The sequence below is a fragment of the Cervus elaphus genome, chromosome 7 (assembly GCF_910594005.1).
Source record: "Cervus elaphus chromosome 7, mCerEla1.1, whole genome shotgun sequence".
NCBI classification, from domain to species: Eukaryota; Metazoa; Chordata; class Mammalia; order Artiodactyla; family Cervidae; genus Cervus; species Cervus elaphus.
This window is the reverse complement of record NC_057821.1, coordinates 8,479,838-8,505,066: the sequence shown is the minus strand read 5'-3', so window position 1 is coordinate 8,505,066 and position 25,229 is coordinate 8,479,838. Positions and strand designations below refer to the sequence as shown.

Below are 25,229 nucleotides of genomic sequence, written 5' to 3'. Positions count from 1 at the left end.
GCTTATGAGAATCACCGTTTTCTTGTGTATAGTTATATGCACATCCATTAGGATGGCTATTACCAAAAACTCAGAAAATAACAAGTGTTGGCATGAATGTGGAGCAATAGGAACCCATGTGCATTGCTGATAGGAATGTAGATGGTGCAGCCATTGTGGAAATCAGTATGGTGGGTTCTCAAAAAATTAAACATACAGTTACCATTTCATCTAGCAATTGGAACTCTCTATTATATCTCCAAAGAATGGAAAGCAGGGACTAAATAAGCAATGTCCACAAAAGCATTATTCACAGTAGCCAAAGGTGGAAACAACTCAAATGTTTGTTGATGGCTGACTGGATAAACAAAATGGAGTATACGGACATAACGGAATACTGTGTGTGCTCAGTTGCTCAGCCGTGTCCAACTCTTTGCAACACCGTGGACTGTAGCCCTCCAGGCTCCTCTGTCCATGGAATTTTCCAGGCAAGAATACTGGAGCGGGTTGCCATTTCCTTTTCCAGGGGATCTTCCCGACCCAGGGATCAAACCTGTGTCTTGTGTCTCCTGCGTTGCCAAGTGGATTCTTTACCACTGAGCTGCCTGGGAAGCTCAGTGGAATATTATTTAACCTTAACAAGGGAGGAAAAGCGGACAAAGGCTACAACATGGCTGAGCCTTGAAGATATTATGCTAAATTAAAATGAGCCAGTCACAAAAGGACAAATACTGTATGATTACATTTATGTGAAGTGTCTTCAATAGTCAAATTTATAGAGATAAAAAGTAGAATGGGGATATCCCTGGTGGTTCAGTGACTAAGAATCTGCCTACCAACGTAAGGGACGGGTTTGCTCTCTGGTCAGGGAAGATCCCACACACCGTGGGGCAACTAAGCCGATGAGCCAGAACCACTGAGCCTGGTCACCTAGAGCCCAGGCGCAGCGACAAGAGAAGCCACCGCAGTGAGAAGTCCGTGCACAACTAAAGAGCAGACCCCACTTGCCACAACTAGGGAAAGCCCTTGCACAGCAATGGAGACCCAGCAAGGCCACACACACACAAAAAATTAATAAAAAAAAGTAGAATGGTGGTTATCAGGGCCTGAAGGGAGGGTGGAAGTAGAGGTGTCATTTAGTAGTTGCAGAGTTTCAGTTTAAGAAGATGAAAAAGTAATGGTTGATGGTAATGGTTGCACAACACAATATACATGTATTTAACACTCCTGAACCACACCCTCAGAATGGTTAAAATGGTAAATTTTAGTTATGCCTCTTCTGCCATAATGAAATAGAAAAGGAAAGAAAGGCCAAGAAACAAGAAAGTTAAGAATGCCTCATGCCTTTAATTGGTGTAAAGATGTTTATAAAATTAAGTAGTTTTAGCAAAAAGAATGCTCAGCAAGGACTAAATGTGACCCCTGGAGTTTGGACATTGAGATTGGAGTTTTGGTTCCAGATAATATGAATTATAGTCAGAGGTAACATAATGGGTGCTTTCCATGTGACACCCATTAGGTTAAGTGTTTTATATGTATTACCTCATGGATCCTCTCAACAGCTCGTTTTATGTTGCTAAAGTGATTCAGATGACACCATCCTTACGGCACAAAGTGAAGATGAACTAAAAAGCCTCTTGATGAAAGTGAAAGAGGAGAGTGAAAAAGTTGGCTTAAAGCTCAACATTCACCAAACTAAGATCACAGCATCTGATCCCATCACTTCATGGGAAATAGATGGGGAGACAGTGGAAACAGTGTCAGACTTTATTTTTTTGGGCTCCAAAATCACTGCAGATGGTGATTGCGGCCATGAAATTAAAAGACGCTTACTCCTTGGAAGGAAAGTTATGACCAACCTAGATAACATATTAAAAAGCAGAGACATTACTTTGCCAACAAAGGTCCATCTGGTCAAGGCTATGGTTTTTCCAGTGGTCATGTATGGATGTGAGAGTTGGACTGTGAAGAAAGCTGAGTGCTGAAAAATTGATGCTTTTGAACTGTGGTGTTGGAGAAGACTCTTGAGAGTCCCTTGGACTGCAAGGAGATCCAACCAGTCCATCCTGAAGGAGATCAGTCCTGGGTGTTCATTGGAAGGACTGATGCTGAGGCTGAAACTCCAATACTTTGGCCACCTGATGTGAAGAGTTGACTCATTGGAAAAGACCCTGCTGCTGGGAGGGATTGGGGGCAGGAGGAGAAGGGGACGACAGAGGATGAGATGGTTGGATGGCATCACTGACTCGATGGGCATGAGTTTGAGTAAACTCCAGGAGCTGGTGATGGACAGGGAGGCCTGGTGTGCTGTGATTCCTGGGGTCGCAAAGAGTTGGACACGACTGAGCAACTGAACTGAACTGAACTGAACTGAAAGGATTATATTGTATAAAAATTTGAAATAGGGTGGTCTTATTTTTTTTTTCAATTATTTTTATTAGTTGGTAGGGTGGTCTTAATACTCATACAATAGAATGACACCGATTAAAGATAGTATGTTAATAAACCTAATTTTGGAACTTCCCTGGGCGTCCAATGGTTAAGACTCTCACTTCCACTGTAAGGGTCATCAGTTCAATCCTTGGTCAGAGAACTTAGATCTCCCCTGCCGTGCAGCACAACTGAAAATAAAATAATTCAAAAATAAAAAAACACATAATTTATGAACTTGAGGGTGGAGTGCATTCACATTGTACTTATAGTGTTGCTACAGGGCAGTGAGGTTGCCCCTGCTCTGCACCCTGTCAGCCAGTCCCTCCTTTCTCCTTGATATTAACCCAGATAAGAGAAAGTGCGGGGCATTTTCTGAGATACAGACAGCATTATCTTATTCTATCGTTCTCACTTCTACGCTCTTTCTCATCCCACCTGGAGACTTTCTATCTCATCAGGATGAAAATGGGGAGGAGAGCTCTTACATCATTCTGCCTCCTTCACGGATTCATGTTTCTGACTTTGCACTCTCAAAATCCAGTTTTGATGTTTAAAAGATTTTATTTTGATGTCTGGTCTCTTGCACAGACTTAGACTTCTCTTTTAAAATTAAACACTTGAACATTGGCACCCCCCACCACACACACTTTTTTGCATGTTATATATAAACACTTTTCCCTGAGGGGAGAAATTTTGCTTTATATTCACTGATACCTAAATGCAAGAAGAGAGAGAGCGAAGAGGAAGTTTAGGGAGGAAACAAGGTCCCCATTTAAGGATATCATTTTCACACTTTGGCTGAGTGTTATTAATGTGACCCGAGAAGCAGGTTCCACGGACCTGAGATTTCCATGAGCATTCCGACACAGGGGCTTCCATGCTTAGGTAGGCGTTATGTAGCCCTAGAAACAGACAGAGAGAATGGCCACCTGGAGCAAAAATACCCCAGAAAGAGATTTGTCTTTTTTAAAAGTTTCTTTTTATTGAAGTATAGTTGAGTTACAATGTTGTGTTAATTACTGCTGTACATCAAAGTGACTCAGTTATACATACATACATCTGTATATATTCTTGTGGTCATTTTCCATTATGGTTTATCACAGGGTACTGAATGTAGTTCCTTGTACTGCACACTAGGATGCTGTTTATCCATTCTACATGTACCAGTTTGCATCTGCTAACCCTGTGAAGAAAGCTGAGGGCCGAAAAATTGATGCTTTTGAACTGTGATGTTGGAGAAGACTCTTGAGAGTCCCTTGGACAGCAAGGAGATCCAACCAGTCCATCCTAAAGGAGATCAGTCCTGGGTGTTCATTGGAAGGACTGATGCTGAAGCTGAAACTCCAGTACTTTGGCCACCTGATGTGAAGAGTTGACTCATTGGAAAAGACCCTGCTGCTGGGAGGGATTGGGGGCAGGAGGAGGAGGGGACAACAGAGGATGAGATGGCTGGATGGCATCACCGACTTGATGGACATGAGTTTGAGTCAACTCCGGGAGTTGGTGATGGACAGGGAGGCCTGGCGTGCTGCGATTCATGTGGTCGCAAAGAGTCAGACATGACTGAGCAACTGAACTGACCGAACTGAACTGGATCCCAAACTCCCAATCCAACTTTCTCCCATCCCCCTCCTCCCTTGGCAACCACCAGTCCATTCTCTCTGTTCCTTATCCTGCTTCTGTTTCATAGATAGGTTCATTTGTGTCATATTTTAGATTCCACACATAAGTGATATCACTTGGTATTTGTCTTTCTCTTTCTGACTTACTTCACTTAGTAAGACAATCTCTTGGTGCAAGATTTATTTATCTGTTCGGAACAGATGCTGGGTTAGGGTGACCGAGAACTAGAAGGCTGGCTGGAACAATCCAGGTCTCTCTCTGACAGGCAGGCAATGAACCAAAGACTAAGTTGGGAGAATTCCTAAGGGTCAGTGACCTTCGAAGGAAGATTGCTCCATAAAGTCCACCCCAGCAGGGAGGGCAGGAGGGCATGGAAAGAGCTCTGTGATGAAGTGGAACAAGGAGCACGTCTCAGTCAAGGTCAAGACGGGGAACTGGAGTCTGAACCATGCCTTTTTTTTCTTGTAAAGACTGATCACCTAAAACAGCAAACAGCATGAGGCTGATGGGCTCTGTGCCCCTGCTGTTGCAGCGAGAACAGAAATGAAGACTTTGCTCTCCTGAGAACAAGTAAAAGGAACAGTGAACAGATGAGAGAAGCATAAACGGGCCTGAAAGAGTTAATCACTCCTAGCTTTCCTTTCAATGTTACTAAACTGTGGCTGGTATCTAGCAGAAGGAACCTCACACTATGTAAATTATATCCGGTACCTACCGCACCCGAACCCCATGCAAATTACATCCTGCACCTGGTGCTTACCTTCCCAGCGCTTCCTTTGCAGACCACCCCTTGTAGCATTTTGCGTTGCAGAAAGAGGGCTGCAATATTATAAATCAGAGACAAACTGACCCAATTATCTGGCTTCCTGAAGCCAGTTCTGACTGTTTTGAAACAATAAAGAAGAAGAATGCAAGACTCTCACTATTTTGTTCCTGATCACAGACCTCGGACTGTGAGCCCCAGCTGTATGATCCCCTCCAAGTCCCCACAGCGCAGGGCACTAGCCTGCTATGTTCTTCCTTCAGCCGACTAAAGCCGTCTTTCTATTCCTCCAAACTCTGTCTCTGTATTTTTTATTCAGCATCGGTGGGCAGAGAAAAACAAGATTTTGGCAGTAACTCTGTCCCAACGTCAACCCATTTCCAGTTTGCCCACAGGTGTTCAAACAGATGTAGGTATCCTGGATGCCAGTTTTGCTCCCTTGCCTGCAGTGCCATCCTTCCAGATCTGATCCTTACCTTCCCATCTTTCAGGCCATGACTCACATGGCCCTTCGACGTCTGGAGGCAGCACCCAAGCACCGGACTCGGAGGATGAGGACAGTGCCTGCCACGATGCCCACGAGGCCCATGGCCAGCCCCAGGGCACAGACCACAGTCTCTGTCAGCTCTGATGTAGGGGTCGGAATCTTGGGCTCTGAGAACAAAAAGACTTACAGGGTCAAAGTGATACCGAGCAGGGTCCTGTGATGCTCCTGTGCACTAAAGCCTTTCCTGTTTGCAGGAAACGGGCTTCATTCAGCCTCCCTGACCTCTCTGAGTTCAAGAGGCAGGCTCAAACAGATATTATTCTGGGAAGGGAGGGGATGTGGAGACTAGGGAGGAGCAGTTAAGAAACAATAGTGCAGCCTTGGGGCAGGGTCCTGGTTCCCCCTCAGGGGATACACACAGTCTTTGAGCTGTTTGGCAGATGTTGAAATCTCCAATCCGTGGAGAAATTAACTATATGCTGCCCACAACACACTGACCCCAGACTGGCTGTCAACAGAAGGTTAATGATGCTGACTCCCACTTGACTCACCACCAGCCAATCAGAAGAATGTTCAGGAACTGATCACACCGTCTTTGATCATGCCAATACTATAAAACTCCTCACTACTCCCTCCAGGTGGGGACACACAGTTCTGAGGGCGGTAGTCCGCTGTGGCCCCCTTTGGCAAAGAAATAAAGCTGTTTTTTCTACTTTACCCAAAACCCCGTCTTGAAGGTTTGATTCAGTCTCAGAGTACAGAGGCTGGATTCAAAAGGACACTGTATGCAGATGGATTGGATGTGGAGAAGGGAGTGTGTTTTGGAATGCACAAAACTCCTGAACTTTGGGAGAAGAGTAAAGTCAATTATTAGAAAACCCTGCAATTGTGGGAAGTGGAGTCATGGCCCTGGCGGTTCAGGGCTATAAGACAGGTATAAGATCCAGACAGAATTGGAGGGTACACAATGATGCGACTTAGGCATACCCCAGTGCTTGATGAGGGGCTCTTCCAGGCCCCAATGCTCCACTCTGCAGTCATAGAAGTCATCACCGGAGGGAAGAAAGGTGAGATAACTGAACTTGAGGAAGGAGTGGTCACTCTTGGGGTAGAAGGTGGTCTCAGCGATACCTTCTGCAACAAAGTGTCCATTGTAAAACCAAGTGATGTTGATCACAGGAGGAAATATGTTGTCCACTTGACAGATGAGGGTATTGGGAATCCCCAGGACCACGGAGGATTTGGGAAACACAGCCACTTCAGGGATTTCTACAAGGAAGACCAAAGATGGATTGGAATTTCTGACAACCGTGCCTTATGCTCCATAATCAGCTTAGGGGAGGCTCCCCCACCCCATGCACCATCTCCCCAGCTGTTAGTGTGCTATTTCCTATGTCCTTTCAAACTCACTTTACAGTCAGCCACAACCTCCTTTTACGTTTACCTGTTTCTTAGATTATATATTGATTATTATTATTATTATTTTACTGGCAGGACTGTCCAAAACTTTGACCTTGGCTTTTCCATCTTCTGAATGAGGAAGATTAATGCTATCTATGGTGACTTCAGAACTGGTGCTGGCATCTTTATCTACAGATTCTGAACAGTCCTCTGAACTGTGCTGTGAATTGTCATCTGAACTGTCCTCTTCTTTAGGGTCACTATGCAGCTTAGAGCACTTCTCTCTGGGAATCCAGAGGGCAGAGTGGGTTGGTGTGTGTGAGCTAGGAGACAGATGGGCCCCAGGCTGAGCAGTTGCGACTGGTCTCCTGCTGACGCTTCAAGACAGGATACCAGCAGGAGCATGGGGCCTTGATTAGGTGAAAGACAAAGTGACCACAACTTCCTCGTTCTTGTGGTCAAGGGGATTTCCCAGCCTGATGCATGTGCAGAAGACGTCTTCAGTCTAGGGAGGGACAAAGGAGGAAGGAGACGCCAGCCCAGAAGGTGTCCTGCCAACCCCCCAGAAACCTTTGCACTGGAATCCACCTTGGCTGAGAGATGCCAGCCCATCAGGAAGAACCCTGAGTCAGCTGAAGAATGGGCACAAGCAAGCTGACTGGCCAGAGACAAGCCAGAAACTGCCCCCATAAAAGCAACCTAAATCATCCCTATTGTGTGCAACTCAGTCCATTTGGAGTGATTCACCATTTACGTTTAATTGTAGAAGACTGGTTAATGATAACAATGCACTGTAAAAACTTCAGAAGGAAAGGAGAATGTTTTATGGACCATTTGTTTTGTGTGTGGCAGTTGTCAGTTTTTAGTTTTTAAAATCAGTACTTTCTAATGGAAACAGCCTGAAAAAGATCTGTCACAGGATTTTGAGACCCATTAAAAAATGTTTAATTAAAAAACAAAAACAAATTCCAAACTCTGAGTTCTCTTGTGTGCTTTCCCACATGTACTTTGTTTTTAATAAACGCTGTTTCGATTCCACAAACTTGGTCTCTTGGCTGAATTCTTTCCTGAAAGGAGACAAGGGCTGAGGTACTACTTGGCTACTTAGGCCAAGAGCTTGGGAATATCCTCTTTTAGAACTACAAGGAGTGGCTCATGGAACTTAAGGGAGGGATATTTCAAGAATAAATCTGTAGCTGAGCACCGAGTATTTGCCAGGAAATGAAATAGAAAGGTGGAACAATTTAGAGTGTGGGGGGAAGAGTAGCTCTCCGGGGGAAGAAAAAGAGACCAGAAACATGAGGTAGGTGCCGTGAAGAGAGGCCACACTTACCGTTGGTGGCAGGTGTAAAGTTGGAATTTTTTATCAAGATGTCCAAATTTCTTTTTGACATAATAATGTTTCTCAGGGCACTCTGAATTTCAAACATGGTAATATTGTTAAACTCAGGCAGCCTCCAGACAGTTTCCTTTTTTCCCAGGTCCACGTAGAAGAGCTCATCTCCATCAAATTCAAATGTGAACTGGCCAGAGGCGCTGTACGTCTGGTAGACATTTGTGCCATAAGTGCCCACGTGGTCAGCTGGTGGCCATTCCAAAGCAGGAAGGTAAGAACAGGGAGGCAGGATACAGGAGAAGGGAAAGAATTTGATTAAACAAAAACACATGAGAAATAGTCTGTGTAGGAGTGTAGGTTCATATTGGCCTGGTCTGATACCACTTCCTATTTCTGTCTTTTCTGTCTTGGGGTTAGGGAGCGTTATGTACACGCCATGAGGTGTTGAGACGCTGTCTTATTCACTCTGTACCTTCAGTAACTTGAAGGGCTCATGGCACACAGTAAGATTTCAGTTAAATAAGTTAATAATGAATGCTTGAGTGTGTGCTAAGTCACTTCAGTCATGTCTGATTGTTTGTGACCCTCTGGACTATAGCTCACCAGGCTCCTCTGTCCATGGGATTCTCCAGGCAAGATTACTGGAGTGGGTTGCCATGCTCTCCTCCAGGGGACCTTCCTGACCCAGGGATTGAACCTGTGTCTCCTGCATTGCAGGTGGATTCTTTACCCCCGAGCCACTGGGGAAGCCCTAGATAATGATTACATAATTTTAATTCTTAAGTTTATTTCTAATCCTCTAAACTCTTACTTCTCACAGCACTTCTCTCATTCTTGCCACACTATGGAATTTATTTACTTATGAGATGTGTTTTTTAAAAAAGTTCTCCGTCTGATTGTAAGAACATGAGTTTCCTGTGGATAGGAATCTTGATTTGTTGTTGTTGTTGTTTGTGTGTGTCACATAGCCTGAGGGATCTCAGTTCCCTGACCAGGGATTGAACCTGTGTCCCCCAGGAGTAGAAGTGTGGAGGCCTGACCCCTGGACCACCAGGGCATTCCCAGAAATCTTGTTTTGTGCCAACCACCCAGAGGAGTGCTTGATACTTCGCTAAATATGTGTTGATTTAATGAATCACAATAAGGTTTTGAAGATTCCATTGCATTCCTCTTCTCTTTTCCTTGACTTTTCTTCCCCCCTTTGGGTTTCAATAACTGTTGTCAATGCCCATGACACAGTAGGACAAAGTTTTGGACAAGGGACTGAAATTTAGTGGAATCAGCCACCTTCAAGGTGTTGTGAATACGGAATGGAGGAGCTGAGGGGGCTGATGAACCAAGATTAATCTCTTTTTATCCTCTTTTTAGAGCTTGCCTGGCTGGAGGTGACAGGACTGGTAGTTTGGGTTGACAAGCTGAGACTGACCTATTTTAAGTTCCTAGGTTTTCCACCAACATTACCCAAATTTCTGAAACAATCAAACATGAAGTTACACTTATAATAATCATGCTATACTTTGGCATTATATTGCTTTTTAGTCCATGGGGTCACAAAGAGTTTGACATGACTGAGCAACTTTTACACACATACACACACATACAACTCTTTGTTATTTAGAATACACATCTGAAAATAGAGTTGCCATATGATCCAGCAATCCCACTCCTGGGCATATATCCAGAAAGAACTATAATGCAAAAAGATAAATGCACTTTTATTTCAACACTATTTAAAGAGCCAAGACATGGAAAAAATCTAAATGTCCATTGACAGATGAATGGATAAAGAAGATATGTATACAGTTTTTAGTTGCTAAGCCATGTCTGACTTTTTGTGACCCCATGGACTGTAGCCTGCCAGGCTCCTCTGCCCATGGGATTCTTTAGGCAAGAATACTGAAGTGGGTAGCCATTCCCTTCTCCAGGGGATCTTCCCAATCTAGACATTGAACCTGGGTCTCCTGCATTGCAAGCAGATTCTTTACCACCTGAGCCACCATACTCCAATATAAAATAAAAATTTAAAAAATTCTCCTTCACAATTGTAAACCCACACCCTCAACTGTACACTCACCCACGATGTCTTCACCTCCACAGGGGCTCATCACGGCGGCCAGAGCGAGAGCCCTCAGAATCAGAGCTTTCTTCATCCTCCTCCTCCTCCAAGGGTATCCTCAGGAGTGGCTGTTCCGAGTGGTGCCTCGCCAAGAAGGTGGTCTAAAGAGAACCGCTGGAAGAAGCCATGTAGGAGCAGCCCATGCCTCACCCTGCTCTATCATATTTCAGCCCATCAGAGAAATTCCCCGAGCTGACACCTCAGTTGCCAGCTGAAGCATTTTTAGGGAGAGACCTGTAAGAAGCCTGGGAACTCCCTTGTTTTGAATCATCTAAAGGCATAGATTCAAAAGGGAGCAGAAGGATATCATACATATCAGGAATCATCAAAGAGTAAAGCTTGTAGCAAGAAAATTTGAAAGATTTTTAGATCCTAAAGAAAGAAGCTTGGGGCTTCCCTGGTGGCTCAGTGGTAAAGAATATGCCTGCAATGCAGGAGACCTGGGTTCGATCCCTGGGTTGGGAAGATCCCCTGGAGAAGGGAACTGCTACCCACTCCAGTATTCTGGCCTGGAGAATTCCATGGACTGTATAGTCCATGGGGTCGCAAAGAGTCGGACACGACTGAGCTATTTGTACACAACGGCATAGATTCAAAAGGGAGCAGAAGGAACTTCCATTGTATAAATGAAAGGAGAAAAACTCTGACAGAAAATTCCAGTTTCATGGAGCTTACCTCCTACACTTTGGATTAAACTTGTCCTCAAAAAGATGTCTACTAGTAGAAGTCAATAAATGTCCTTTTTTTTTTTCCCTATCCTGATATTTTTGTGCTTGGTGTGCACTTTATGATCTGTGTTTGTTGTTGTCTGTTTTAAACTGAAATTTGTGAACAAGGTAAACGTCAAAGAGACTTGTCCCAGTCAGTTCTAAGCCATGAGGTCCAGTGTGGGCTCCACATCTGTAAAGAGCTAACCCTAGAATTACTGGTGTGTATTTGAAGCCACCGGTGGTCTCGTGAGCCACTGGCTCCTTTAACATGTGCCTTTATGGACCTGGAGATAGTTCTGGGTCCACTCAGAATCTACTCCGTTTACCAGGAAGCCTCCCACTTCCTGTGCAAAAAACCGGTTTTCCATCATATCATTCTAACCTACTTTCTATTTTGCAGAAATCTCTTGAGATGCTAGCAGCAGACAGAATACTGTTTTTTTTTTCAGTAATACTAGGTTTCACATATTGTTACTTTCATTTTTTATTTTTTTCATTCATTTAAGAGGCTGAAGTTTTATACATAAGATCAGAACACCATCAAACAAGTAAGAGACCACAGAAACAGCATGGGAAATCCAGGCAAAATCCTGCTACAAGGTAATAGACAATACGGGTGTGTGTGTGTGTGTGTGTGTATGCAGTTGTCAAGGAAGGTTGTAGAAAGATCTGTTACTCTGACTTTCTGCCTGCCCCTCTGTCTCATGCACACATTTAACCTCTTTCTAGATGTTTTTGTGCCTGGGATGGTAGTTTTTCATTTTGACACTGACTAAAATGAAATTTTTTTTCTCAAAGGATAGTCTCTAGTTTTTAAAATTTATTAATTTCACGTGTACAAGGTAAGGATTCAGTATCTGTATATGTTGTAAAATGATCACTGAAATGAGCAGTTAAATTCCCTCACCATACATGATCACAACATTGTTTTCCTTGTGATGAGAACTGTTAAGACCTATTCTCTCAGCAACTTTCTGATATACAACACAGTATTATTAACTATAGTTGCCATGCTGTACATTACATCTCTATGACTTTTTAACTTTATAGCTGAAGGTTTGTATCTTTTGACCCTCTGCTCCTACTTGGCCCACCACATCTTGTCTTTGGCAAGAAATGTGTTCTTTGTATCTATGAACTCATTCTTGTTTGTTTTTCTAGATTCCACATATAAGTGAAATCACATGACATTGGTTTTTCTTTGTTTGACCTGTTTTACTTAGCGTAATATTTTCAAGGACCATTCTTGTTGTCTCAAATGGCAAGATTTCTTTTCTTTCTTCTTTTTTTTGGTGGCTGAGTAATATTTTCTTGTGTGTGTATCTATCTCTGTCTTATCTTTCTATATTCAGTTCAGATCAGTCACTCAGTCGTGTCTGACTCTTTGCGACCTCAAGGACTGTAGCACGTCAGGCTTCCCTGTCCATCACCAACTCCTGTAGCTTACTCAAACTCATGTCCATCGAGTTGGTGATGCCATCTAACCATCTCATCCTCTATTGTTCCCTTCTCCTCCCACCTTCAATCTTTCCCAGCATCAGGGTCTTTTCCAAGAAGTCAGTTCTTCGCATCAGGTGGCCAAAGTATTGGAGTTTCAGATTCAGCATCAGTCCTTCCAGTGAATATTCAGGACTGATTTCCTTTAGGATGGACTGGTTGGATCTCCTTGCAGTCCAAGGGACTCTCAAGAGTCTTCTCTAACACCACAGTTCAAGAGCATCAATTCTTCAGGGCTCAGCTTTCTTTATGGTCCAACTCTCACATCCATACATGACTACCGGAAAAACCTTAGCTTTGATGATACGGACCTTTGTTGGCAAAGTAACTTCTCTGCTTTTTAATATGCTCTCTAGGTTGGTCCTATCTTTTCTTCCAAGTAGCAAGCGTCTTTTAATTTCATGGCTGCAGTCACCATCTGCAGTGATTTTGGAGCCCCCCAAAAATAAAGTCTGCCACTATTTCCATTGTTTCCCCATCTATTTGCCATGAAGTGATGGGACTGGATGCCATGATCTTCATTTTCTGAATGTTGAGTTTTAAGCCAACTTTTTCACTCTCCTCTTTCACTTTCATCAAGAGGCTTTTTAGTTCTTCTTCGCTGTCTGCCATAAGGGTGGTGTCATCTGCATACCTGAGGTTATTGATATTTCTCCCGGCAATCTTGATTCCAGCTTGTGATTCATCCAGCCCAGCATTTCTCATGATGTACTCTGCATATAAGTTAAATAAGCAGGATTACAATATACAGCCTTGACATGCTCGTTTCCCAATTTGGAACCAGTCTGTTGTTCTATGTCCAGTTCTACCTGTTGCTTCTTGACCTGCATACAGATTTCTCAGGAGGTAGGTCAGGTGGTAATCCCATCTCTTTAAGAATTTTCCACAGTTTGTTGTGATCCACACAGTCAAAGGCTTTCGTGTAGTCAATAAAGCAGATGTTTCTATGTTACATTTTCTTTATCCATTCATCCATCAAGAGGCACTTAGGTTGCGTCCATATCTTGGCTGTTATAAATAGTACTGCAATGAACATGGGGGTGTGTATATCTTTTGAATTTAGTTTTTTCATTTTCTTTAGACAAATACCAAGAAGTGGAATTGTGGGATCATAAGGTAGTTCTCTTTTTAATTTTTTCAGCAAACTCAATAGGGTTTTTCATAGTGGTTGCACAAATTTGCACTCCCACCAACAGTGCACCTTCTTCTCCACAATTCCCTCTTCTCCACATTCTTGCCAACCATTGTTATTTCTTGTCTTTTTGATAAAAGCCATTCTAATAGGTGTGAGGTGATATGATATCATATTATGGCTTGATTTCAATTCATTTGATAATTAGTGATGTTGAGTACCTTTTCATGTACCTGTTGGTACATGTTGGTCTTCTCTGTAAAAATATTTATTCAGATCCTCTGACCCATTTTTAATGAAATTTTAAAAATTAAGCTGTAAAGGCTCTTTATATATTTTGGATATTAACTTCTCATCAGACATATAATTTGTAGATATTTTCCTCTATTCAGGAGGTTGTGTTTCCTTTTGTTGATGATTTCCTTAGCTGTGCAGAGAATTTTTAGTTTGAAATAGTTCCACTTGTTTATTTTTAGACTTTTTGCCTTTGCCTTTGGTTCAAATCATAAAAATCAACCCCAAGACAGGTATCAATAGCATTCCCTCTAGTTTTATTCCAGTAATTTTATACTGAATCAGATTGATTATGTTTTTTGCAGCTGAAGATGGAGAAGCTCTATACAGTCAGCAAAAACAAGACCAGGAGCTGACTGTGGCTCAGATCATGAGCTCCTTATTGCAAAATTCAGGCTTAAATTGAAGAAAGTAGGGAAAATCACTAGGCCATTTGGGTATGACCTAAATCAAATCCCTTGTGATTGTACAGTAGAGGTGATAAATAGATTCAAGGGATTAGGTCTAGTAGACAGAGTGCCTGAAGAACTATGGATGGAAGTTCATAGCATTGCACAGGAGGCAGTGACCAAAACCATCCCAAAGAAAAAGAAATGCAAGAAGGCAAAGAGGTTGTCTGAGGAGGCTTTACGAATAGCTGAGGAAAGAAGAGAAGTGAAAGGCAAGGGAGAAAGGGGAAAATACATCCGACTGGATGCAGAGTTCCAGAAAATAGCAAGGAGAGAGAAGGTCTTTAATTTTTTTTTTTAATTTAGATTTAATTGAAGGATAATTGCTTTACAACATTGTGTTGGTTTCTGCCATACATCAAATTGTTGAGAAGGCCTTCTTAAGTGAACAAAGCAAAGAAATAGAGGAAAACAATAGAATGGGAAAGACTAGAGATCTCTTCAAGAAAATTGGAGATATCACGGGAATATTTCATGCAAGGATGAGTATGAGGACAGAAATGGTAAGGACCTAAAAGAAGCAGAAAAGATTAAGAAGAACCAGCAAGAATACATGGAAGAACTATACAAAAAAAGGTTTAATGACCTGGATAACCATGATGGTATGGTCACTCACCTTGAACCAGACATCTTACAGTATGAAGTCAAGTGGGCCTTAGGAAGCACTACTATGAACAAAGCTAGTGGAGGTGATGGAATTCCAGCTGAGCTCTTTAAAATCCTAAGTGGTGATGCTGTTAAAGTTCTACATTCAATATGTCAGCAAATTTGGAAGACTCAGCAGTGGCCACAGGACTGGAAAATGTCAGTTTTCACTCCAAACCCAAATAAGAGCAATGACAGAATGTTCAAGCTATCATACAATTGCACTCATTTCACAAGGTTATGCTCAAAATCCTTCAAGCTAGGCTTCAGTAGTACATGAATCAAGAACTTCCAGATGTACAAGCAGGATTTAGGAAAGGCAGAGGAACCAGAGATCAAATTGCCAATGTTCATTGGATCATGGAAAAAGCAAGGGAATTCCAGAAAAACATCTACTTTTGCTTCATTGACTGCTAAAGCCTTTAACTGTGTGGATCACAATGCCCTGTGGAAAATTCTTCAAGAGATGGGAATACCAGACCACCTTACATGTCTCCTGAGAAAACTGAATACAGGTCAAGAAACAACAGTTAGAACCAGACATGGAACAATGCCACTGGTTCAAAACTGGGAAAGGAAAACAAGGTTGTACTTTGTCAATCTACTCATTTAACTTCTATGCAGAGTACATCATGTGAAATGCTGTACTGGATGAATCACAAGCTGGAATCAAGATTGCCAGGAGAAATATCAACAGCCTCAGATATGCAGATGATACTACTTTAATGGCAGAAAGTGAAGAAGAACTAAGGAGCTTCTTGATGAGGGTGAAAGAGGAGAGGGGAAAGCTGACTTGAAACTCAACTTTCAAAACAACTAAGATCATGGCATCTGGTCCCATCACTTCATGGCAAATAGAAGGAGAAAAAGAGACAGATTTTCTTTTCTTGGACTCCAAAATCACTGTGGCTTCAAAGTCTCTCCAAAATGACTGCAGTCATGAAATGAAAACATACTTGCTACTTGAAAGGAAAGCTATGACAAACATAGACAGTGTTTTAAAAAGCAGAGATATCATTTTGCCAACAAAGGTCCATATAGTCAAAGCTATGGTTTTTACAGTAGTCATGTAAGGGTGTGAGAGTTGGACTATAAAGAAGGCTGAGAGCCTAAGAATTGATGTTTTCAGACTGTGGTGTTAGAGAAGACTCTTGAGAGTCCCTTGGACTACAAGGAGATCAAACCAGTCAACCATAAAGATGATCAACCCTGAATATCCACTGGAAGGGCTGACAGTGAAGCTGATGCTCCAATATTTTCGCCACCTGATGAGAAGAGCTGACTCATTGGAAAAGACCCTGATGCTGGGAAAGATTGAAGGCAGAAGGAGAAGAGGGGAGCAGAGAATGAGATGGTTAGATAGCATCACCAACTCAATAGACAAGAATTTGAGCAAATTCCAGGAGATAGTGAAGGACAGAAGATCCTGGTGTGCTGCAGTCCATGGGGTCATAAAGAGCTGGAAAAGACTTAGTGACTGAACAACAACTAGGAGTTTTATGACTTCAGATCTTTAATCAAGTATTTAACCCATTTTGAGTTAATTTTTGTGTATGGTCCAAGTTAGTGATCAACTTTTATTGCTTTGTATGCAACTTTCCAATTTCCCCAATATCCCAATAATTTATTAGAGTCTGTCCTTTCCCCATGGTATAGTCTTGACTTTTTAAAAAATTAAAAAAAAAAAAAAGAACTCATTGACTATATATGCATGGGTTTATTTTTGCTCCGTTGTTCCGTATGTATATTTTTATGCCAATAGCATACTGTTGGGATCACTACAGCTTTGCAATATAGTTTGAAATTAGGGTGCATGATGCCCCTAATTGTTGTTCTTTCTCAAGTCTGCTTTGGCTAATCAGCATCTTTTGTACTTCCTTCCAAATTTTAGGAATGTTTGTTCTAGCTATGTGGAAAATGCTATTGGAATTTTGATAGGGATTGCATTGAATCTGTTGATTGCTTTAGTACTCTAGACATTTAAATGATATTAATTTTTCCAATTTCATCAGTATGGCATATCTTTTCATTTATTTACTGAACTTCTTACAGTTTTCAGAGATTTTTCACCTCCCTTGTCAGAAGTGAGCTGCTATAGATCTATTCCTGGATTTTTTATATTGTTTCATTGATCTAAGTACCCATCCTTCCAAAATAGCCTTTAGTTTTGATCACTCTAGCTATAAAATAGTTTTAAATTTGGTTAGAGTGATCCCACATGTTTTTCTTCATTCAATTTGTTTTATCTATCTTAATTCATAAGCTTTTTCATAAATCTTTCAGAATAAATTTTATACAATTATTAAAGATTATGCTGGGATTTGGACTAAAATTGCATTAAACCAGGATGTCAACTTGGGAAAGAATTGACATCTTAATTATGTTCAGGTTTTCAGCTGATAGATATGGTTATACTTTCCATTTATTTATATCTTTGATTTCTTTCATCCATCTTTCAGTGTACAAGCTCTTTACATGTTCTGTTAGCTATACTTAAGTCTCTCTTTCTGTTCTTATTGTAAATATTATATTTTTAACTTTAATGTCTTCATTGCCATATATAGACATACATGCTGATTTTTAAAATTGATTTTGAAATCTGCACTTTTGATAAAATCCATTATTAGTTATATAGAATTTTTTATGAAGGGGAGGGCATTCCTTGGGAATTTTTGTGTGGACCATTATATCAAATGAGGGCAGGTATAATTTTATTTATGGGTTTCCCTGGTGGTTCAGACAGTAAAGAATCTGCCTGATTCTGCAGGAGATGTGGGTTTGATCTCTGGGTTGGGAAGATCCCCTGGAGAAGGGCATGGCAATCCACTCCAGTATTCCTGCCTGAAGATTTTTCATGGACAGAGGAGCCTGGAAAGCTATAGTCTGCAGGGTTGCAAACAGTTGGACACAGTTGAGCGACTAACATGCACAGACACACAGACAGACACACACATACACACACAATTTATTTTCGATATGTATGTGTTCTGACCACTTCCTCTTCATTCTGTAGATGAAGGAGGGTCCCCTACCTTTAATAGTGTGAGATGGCTGAACATGCAACATCCAAATGGACAGATGAATTTGATAGCAGTTTATTATGTAGACTCACAGCCTGAGGATACAACTCCCTCCATAGGGGCACATGGAGGCTGCACTCAGGAACACAGTGAATAAGTAGGGGCTATGGAAGACAACCTTTGTAGTAGCAAGATAATGGGGTCCCCCTGGATTTTAAGGAAGGATGTTTTTGGTTTGTCAGAATAGTTTCATTAGCTTATCGGGTTGTGAAAGCTTAGACTGAGAATCAAGGGCAGTTCAGCTGTTGAGGTTGACGGGAAGTAGCTGGGCAGAGAAACAAACCTGGTGAAGGCAGAGAAGGAACTCACGATCTGGGGCCCTTGAGGCTTGAAGAGGTCTTGGCTGCAATTCAGATTTCAGATCTCACAATATAGCACACCACTGATTTCTTTTTCTTCTTTTATTACTCAGACTAGGACTTCCATTAATGTGTTAACTAAAGGAAGAGAAAGGCATGCGACCATGTGGATAGAATTATAAAATAGTTTTTATAGATAGAATTATAAAACTGAATTCAATCTCTGTTTTTCATTTTAAAAAATTTTAAACCTCTTATTAAAGAATGAGTATTCAAGAGGAATTTTCTCAATCTAAAAAGACTATTTTGCTGCACACATCAGACTCAATGGCAAAATATTTAAAATTTTCTTCTTGATATCTGAAATACTGGAGATGGTAGACAATAAAAAATGGAGAGAAAAAATAAAGCTGTAAGTGTTGCAATGGAGGTAAAATTGTTATTATTTACTCTTAATTTAATCCTACACTTTGAAAATAAAAATAGTAGACAAATTAACAGATTTAATAGTATTGTTGGATAAAAGGCCAATATATAGAAAACCAACTATATTATGCTCTACCTGAAATGAAGAAAGATCAAAACTGAGAAAATGATACCATTCAGAGTAGCAATCCCAAATATAAAATATCTAGGAATAAACCTAACAAGATATGAGTAAGACTTCTATACTGAAAACTACAAAACATCATTGGGAGAAGTTAGTGAACCCACGTAATTGATGACAACAAAGATCAGAGAAGGTAAGGGTAAGTATTTTAAATGCTGCTGCTAAGATGACACCACCCTTATGGCAGAAAGTGAAGAGGAACTGAAAAGCCTCTTGATGAAAGCAAAAGAGGAGAGTGAAAAAGTTGGCTTAAAGCTTAACATTCAGAAAACTAAGATCATGGCATCTGGTCCCATCATCTCATGGGAAATAGATGGGGAGACAGTAGAAGCAGTGTCAGACTTTATTTTTTTGGGCTCCAAAATCACTGCGGATGGTGATTGCAGCCTTGAAATTAAAAGACGCTTACTCCTTGGAAGGAAAGTTATGACCAACCTAGATGACATATTAAAAAGCAGAGACATTACTTTGCCAACAAAGGTCCGTCGGGTCAAGGCTATGGTTTTTCCAGTGGTCATGTATGGATGTGAGAGTTGGCCTGTGAAGAAAGCTAGGCGCTGAAAAATTGATGCTTTTGAACTGTGATGTTGGAGAAGACTCTTGAGAGTCCCTTGGACTGCAAGGAGATCCAACCAGTCCATCCTGAAGGAGATCAGTCCTGGGTGTTCACTGGAAGGACTGATGCTGAAGCTGAAACTCCAATAGTTTGGCCACCTGATGTGAAGAGTTGACTCATTGGAAAAGACCCTGCTGCTGGGAGGGATTGGGGCAGGAGGAGAAGGGGACAACAGAGGATGAGATGGCTGGATGGCATCACCGACTCGATGGGCATGAGTTTGAGTAAACTCCGGGAGTTGGTGATGGACAGGGAGGCCTGGCGTGCTGCGATTCCTGGGGTCGCAAAGAGTCGGACACGACTGAGCGACTGAACTGAACTGAACTGAAGTCACTTCAGTCGTGTCCGACTCTGTGTGACCCCATCCCTGGGATTCTCCAGGCAAGAACACTGGAGTGGGTTGCCATTTCCTTCTCCAATGCATAAAAGTGAAAAGTGAAAGTGAAGTCGCTCAGCCATGTCCGACTCTTCGTGACCCCATGGACTGCAGCCTACCAGGCTTACCTCTAAATTAACCTATATTCAATTAAATTTTCATTGAAAATCAAGGTAAAGATTTTGTTTGCTTGATCGTTTCTTCTGCTTTTCTCTTAGGTCTGTGTGAGTGAAGGTTTGTTTATGTGCCGCTGTTGCTGTTCAGACGCTCAGTCATGTCCGACTCTTTGCGACCCCATGGACTGCAGCACTCCAGGCTTCCCTGTCCTTCACCATGTCCTGGAGCTTGCTCACATTCATGTCCATTGAGTCGGTGATGCCATCCAACCATCTCGTCCTCTGTTGTCCCCTTCTCCTCCTGCCTTCAATCTTTCCCAGCATCAGTATCTTTTCTAATGAATCAGCTCTTCACATCAGGTGGCCAAAGTATTGGAGTTTCAGCTTCAGCATCAGTCCTTCCAATGAATATTAAGGCTTGATTTCCTTTAGGATTGACTGGTTTCATCTCCTAGCAGTTCAACAGACTCGCGAGAGTCTTCTCCAACACCACAGTTCAAAAGCATCAATTCTTCAGCACTCAGCCTTCTTTATGGACCAACTCTCACATCTGTACATGACTACTGGGAAAACTGTAGCTTTGACTATACAGACCTTTGTTGGCAAAGTAATGTCTCTGCTTTTTAATATGCCTTCTAGGTTTGTCATAGCCTTTCTTCCAAGGAGCAAGTCGCTTTTCATTTCATGGCTGCAGTCACCATCTGCAATGATTTTGGAGCCCAAGACAATAAAGTCTGTCACTGTTTCCATTGTTTCCCCATCTATTTGCCATGAAGTGATGGAACTGGATGTGTATGTGTGAAGATTGTAAAACTAAATTTAAAATTTCAACATAAATTTCATAGCCTAGAATCACCTAGGAAATGTTCAAAAGTAAGAACAAACCTGGGAGAAAATTAGTAAAACATATCAAAAGCCTTGTTATATTATGTTGTGTTGTATTGGCTATGCTAATTGACACATTGTGGTGTATTAACCAACATAGTGTGATGTTTGCTTGGGTGAAGATGAATAGGAAAACAGAAAAAAATAGAAATTCTAGAACCAGATCCTCTCTCAAATAAAATGCTCTCGTCTATGCTGGCACTGCAGAGCAATGGGACGAAGATGGTCTTTTCAATAAACATAACTAGGTCATTTGAACGTCTCTTTGAGAAAACTTACCATGACACTTACTCTAATCACTGGGCTTCCCCCATGGCGCTAGTGGTAAAGAACCCACCTACCAACGTAGGAGATGCAAGAGACGTGGGTTTGATCCCTGGGTAGGGAAGATTCCCTGCAGAAGGAAATGGCAAACCACTCCAGGATTCTTGCCTGGAGAATTCCACGGACAGAGGAGCCTTGGTGGGCTACAGTGCATAGGGTTGCAAAGAGTCAGACACGACTGAAGAGACTTATGCACACTCTAACCATTAATAAAATAAGTTCCAGACAGATTGAAATTGTTTTTGAAAAGGAAGGGGGTCCTCGTCCCCTCCTCCCTATGTCCTCAGCCTGCCATCTGCCTGTGGAAAAACGTTAGCCAAAGAATAAGTGTAATCAGAGAAGTGAGAACATGCAGAAACAAAGGGAAGCAGCCACCTCCCCTAACATCTGGACCGGTGCTGAGCTCAGATCGTGAGAATGTGGTGGAGAGGACACCACACGTCTTCTGAGATTGCATCTGAAGAAGTCCTGGGGCTTTCACTTTCCTCTCAGAAGGGCTGAGCTACCAGGTGAGAACTCGTCTTCACTGCTGGTGGGACCACATTAGAGGCGCTGGATCTGCTGAGAGAGAGGCTGTCTCCACACCCCAGGGGAGCCTCAGGAGACCACCCGCCCCAGCGGCCATCTGACTGCAGCCACATGAGGGACCTTCCGTGAGAACCACCTACTATGTTCAGTCAACTCTCAGGACTGTAAAAAAAAATCACTAAATGGCTGTAGTTTTAAAATAACTGATCAATTAATTTTTGGTTGCTCAGTCTTTGTCACTGTGTGCAGGCTTTCTCCAACTGCACGGAGCTGGGGCCACCCCCTAGCTGTGTGCGCAGGCTTCTCATTGCCCTGGCTTCTATTTCTGTGAAGCTCAGTCTCTAGAGCGCTGGCTCAGTACTTGTGGCGCTGGGGCTTGGCTGCTCTGAGGCATGTCAAATCTTTCTGGAGCAGGGATTGAACCCATGTGCTCTGCCATTGACAGACAGATTCTTATTCACTGTACCATCAGGGAAGTCCAATGGCTGTAGAAGTTTTGGGGTAATTTTTTTGGAAGTAGCTGTGGAAATTTTATTTTTATTTACTTAAAAAAAATTTTTATTATGGAAATTTTCAAACATAACTAAAAATGGAAGGAGTAGTGTAAGGACTTTTACACAGAAGTAGGTCATGAAATATTGTGGTTTTCAATTTCCTCTAAAACGTCAAATCTACTGGCACAAAATTCTTTATATTCTGTTAGCATCTTTTTAATGTTTGTAGAATCTGTAGGAATGGCATCTTTTCGTTATAGATGCTAATAATTTGCAAGTTGGATTTTTCTTCCTTGTCAGTCTTGCAGGTGGATTATCAAAAAAAAAAAAAAAAGAGAGAAAACTTTAGCTTTGTGATTTTCTTTATTATACATCTGTTTTCTTTTAAAATTAACTGCAAATCCTTTATTGCTATCAAACAGGAATCAATTTTTTTTTGGCTGCACCAGATGGCGTGTAGGATCTTAGTTCCATGACCTGGGATTGAACCTGTGCCCCCTGCATTGGAAACTTGGAGTCTTAACCACTGGACCACTACTGAAGCCTCTATACATTTATTTTCCATCCTATTTATTCCCTCTCTTACCATCATCATTTCCTTTCTTCTACTTTTCTCAGTGTGTGTTACTTCAGTTTACACAGCATGTTTTGTTGAAGACACTATTCTTTCCCCATCATATATTTTTGGCTCCCTTGTCAAATACTAGTTGACTGTACATCCAAGGGTTTAATTCTGGGCTCTCTATTCTATTTCAACGGTCTGTGTGTCCATTTTAATGTCAGGCTATACTGTTTTTATTACTATAACTTTTTGCTATAGTTTGAAATCAGGAAGTGTGATACCTCTGGCTTTGTCCTTTCTCAGGGTTGCTTTGGGTATTTTGGGTCTTTTGTACTTTATGATTTTCTTTTTTTCTTTTTTGCTATCCAGGCTGGCTAGTCCTACCTTCATTCACTTAACACTTGGCATATTATCCCTTTGCATGGCTAAACTGCAATTCATCTGTTCCTTCTCTGAAAATTAAGACTGATTTTTTTCTCTTCAGTGACATTTTTAATATGTCATCTTGGGCACATATGTGAGAATTTATTTAGAATGTTTTTAACTAGGATGGAAATCTGGGATTATCTGACTACCCAAAGGGGTATACACCAGTATTTAATATATTTTATAATTTTTTAACATACATAATATTTATAATCAAGACAAGTTTATAAGTTTCTCTCTTAGAATTTTGAAATAATTTTACTATTCCAAACCCTGGTGCCACAAACATTCGAGTAGAGGTCTCTAGGCTCATGTAGGATCGTTCCTTTAAGACAGACATTGTCTTAGCTCCTTCAGGCCCCCAGAACCAAACACTATAAGTGGGATAGGTTATAAATAACAGAATTTTATATCTCACAGCTCTGCAGGCTGGGAAATCTGAGTTCAGGGTGCCAGCAAGGTCAAGTGCTGGTGAGAAACCTCTTCTGGGTTTGCAAACTGCCAGCATCTCACTTGTGGCCTCATATGGTGGGAAGGGAAGACCCTGGTCTCTTTGGTCCTTTATAAGGGCATTAACCTCATTCATAAGGGCTCCATCTTCAAGACCTAATCACTCCCAAAGTCTCCACTTCCTAATACCATCACATTAGGGATCAGGTTTCAACAGACACATTTTGTAGAGGCACAAACATTCAGAACATAGATATATAGATGTGGATTTTATTGTTGTTGTCAATCATGCAACGTTTGCACTGTTAATTTTAATGAATGTGTTAACTGCTCAGCTGTGTCTGACTTTTTGCGACCTCACGGACTGTAGGCTGCCAAATCCCTCTGACCATGGAATTTTCCAGGCAAGAATTCTGAAATAGGTTGCTATTCCCTTCTCCAGGGTATCTTTCCAACCCAGAGATTGAACTCAGGTCTCCTGCATTGCAGGCATATTCTTTACCATCTAAGCCACAGATACAACCAACTTCATGATGTTACTAATAATATTTGAGAGGATCCATCCTCACAGCATCTTCTAGATCCTTTATTTACAAAACCAGACTACTACACTTGCCAATTTGGGGGAGAAATGTTTCATCATGTTGCTATCTGAATTTATATGTTTTTTTCTTTAGAAAAAAAAAAGATTATTTTAACAAATCTCCTGAGGTGTAATTAGCTTACCACAATTTCATTCTTTCTACATGTAAAATTTAATGTTTTAGTAAATTATAGATTTTTTCTTGTTTTAAATTTATTTTTTATTGAGGTAACATTAATTTAGGAGGAGAAGGGGATGACAGAGGATGAGATGGTTGGATGGCATCACTGACTCTATGGACATGAGTTTGAGTAAGCTCTGGGAGTTGCTGATGGACAGGGAAGCCTAGCATGCTTCAGTCCATGGGGTCACAAAGAGTCGGACACAACTGAGCAACTGAACTGAAATGAACATTAATTTATAACACTATATAAGTTTTACATTAAAATCTTAAATTTTTACTTTTGTGTATACTAGAGCATGCCAGAAATTTAGTTTCCATTCACCTTCATACAGTTGATCCCCTTTACCCATTTCACCCTCCTCCCACTTTTGGATACTTGTGCAAAGACTATGAAACACTATCTCAAAAAATACTGTATTCACATGTTTATCATAGTGATATTTGCAATAGTCAAGATATGGAAATAACCCAAGTGTCCACCAACAGATGAATGGATTAAAACAAGATGTGGTGTGTGGTGTATACATATATATATACCATACATATCATACTATATCAGCCATAAAAAAGGTGAAGTCTTGCCATTTGCAACCACATGGATGGACATTGAGGGTATGATGCCAAGTAAAATAAGTCAGATGGAGAAAAATGTATATTGTATGACTTTACTCATATGTGGAATGCAAAAACAAGCAAAACAAAATAAATAAACAAAACATATCAAACAAAAATAAATGCTTAGATACAAAGAACAGAGTAGTGGTTACCAGTGGTGTGTTTTGATTGGCTAATTCAACTTATTTACATTGAGGGTGAATATTGATAGATGAG

At 41.3% G+C, this 25,229-nt stretch overlaps 1 protein-coding gene across 3 annotated transcripts; it reads right to left on the bottom strand.

Moving 5' to 3' along the window:
* Positions 1–2,493: 2,493 nt before the first annotated feature.
* LOC122697724 (SLA class II histocompatibility antigen, DQ haplotype D alpha chain-like) lies at positions 2,494–10,282 on the bottom strand. Of its 3 annotated transcripts, none has more exons than XM_043908712.1 (5): positions 10,097–10,223; positions 8,020–8,268; positions 6,273–6,554; positions 5,275–5,452; positions 2,494–2,600 (listed from the first exon to the last, which is right to left on the bottom strand). In XM_043908712.1, exons 1-4 carry the CDS (start codon positions 10,170–10,172, stop codon positions 5,298–5,300), a joined length of 762 nt encoding a protein of 253 aa, XP_043764647.1. In that variant the 5' UTR covers positions 10,173–10,223; the 3' UTR covers positions 2,494–2,600; positions 5,275–5,297. The 3 variants fall into 3 exon arrangements, with proteins under 3 accessions (XP_043764647.1, XP_043764646.1, XP_043764648.1); XM_043908711.1 differs by lacking the exon at positions 2,494–2,600 and adding an exon at positions 4,118–4,595 and having other exon boundaries at positions 10,097–10,282; XM_043908713.1 differs by lacking the exon at positions 2,494–2,600 and adding an exon at positions 4,118–4,595 and having other exon boundaries at positions 6,273–6,419.
* Positions 10,283–25,229: the final 14,947 nt, after the last annotated feature.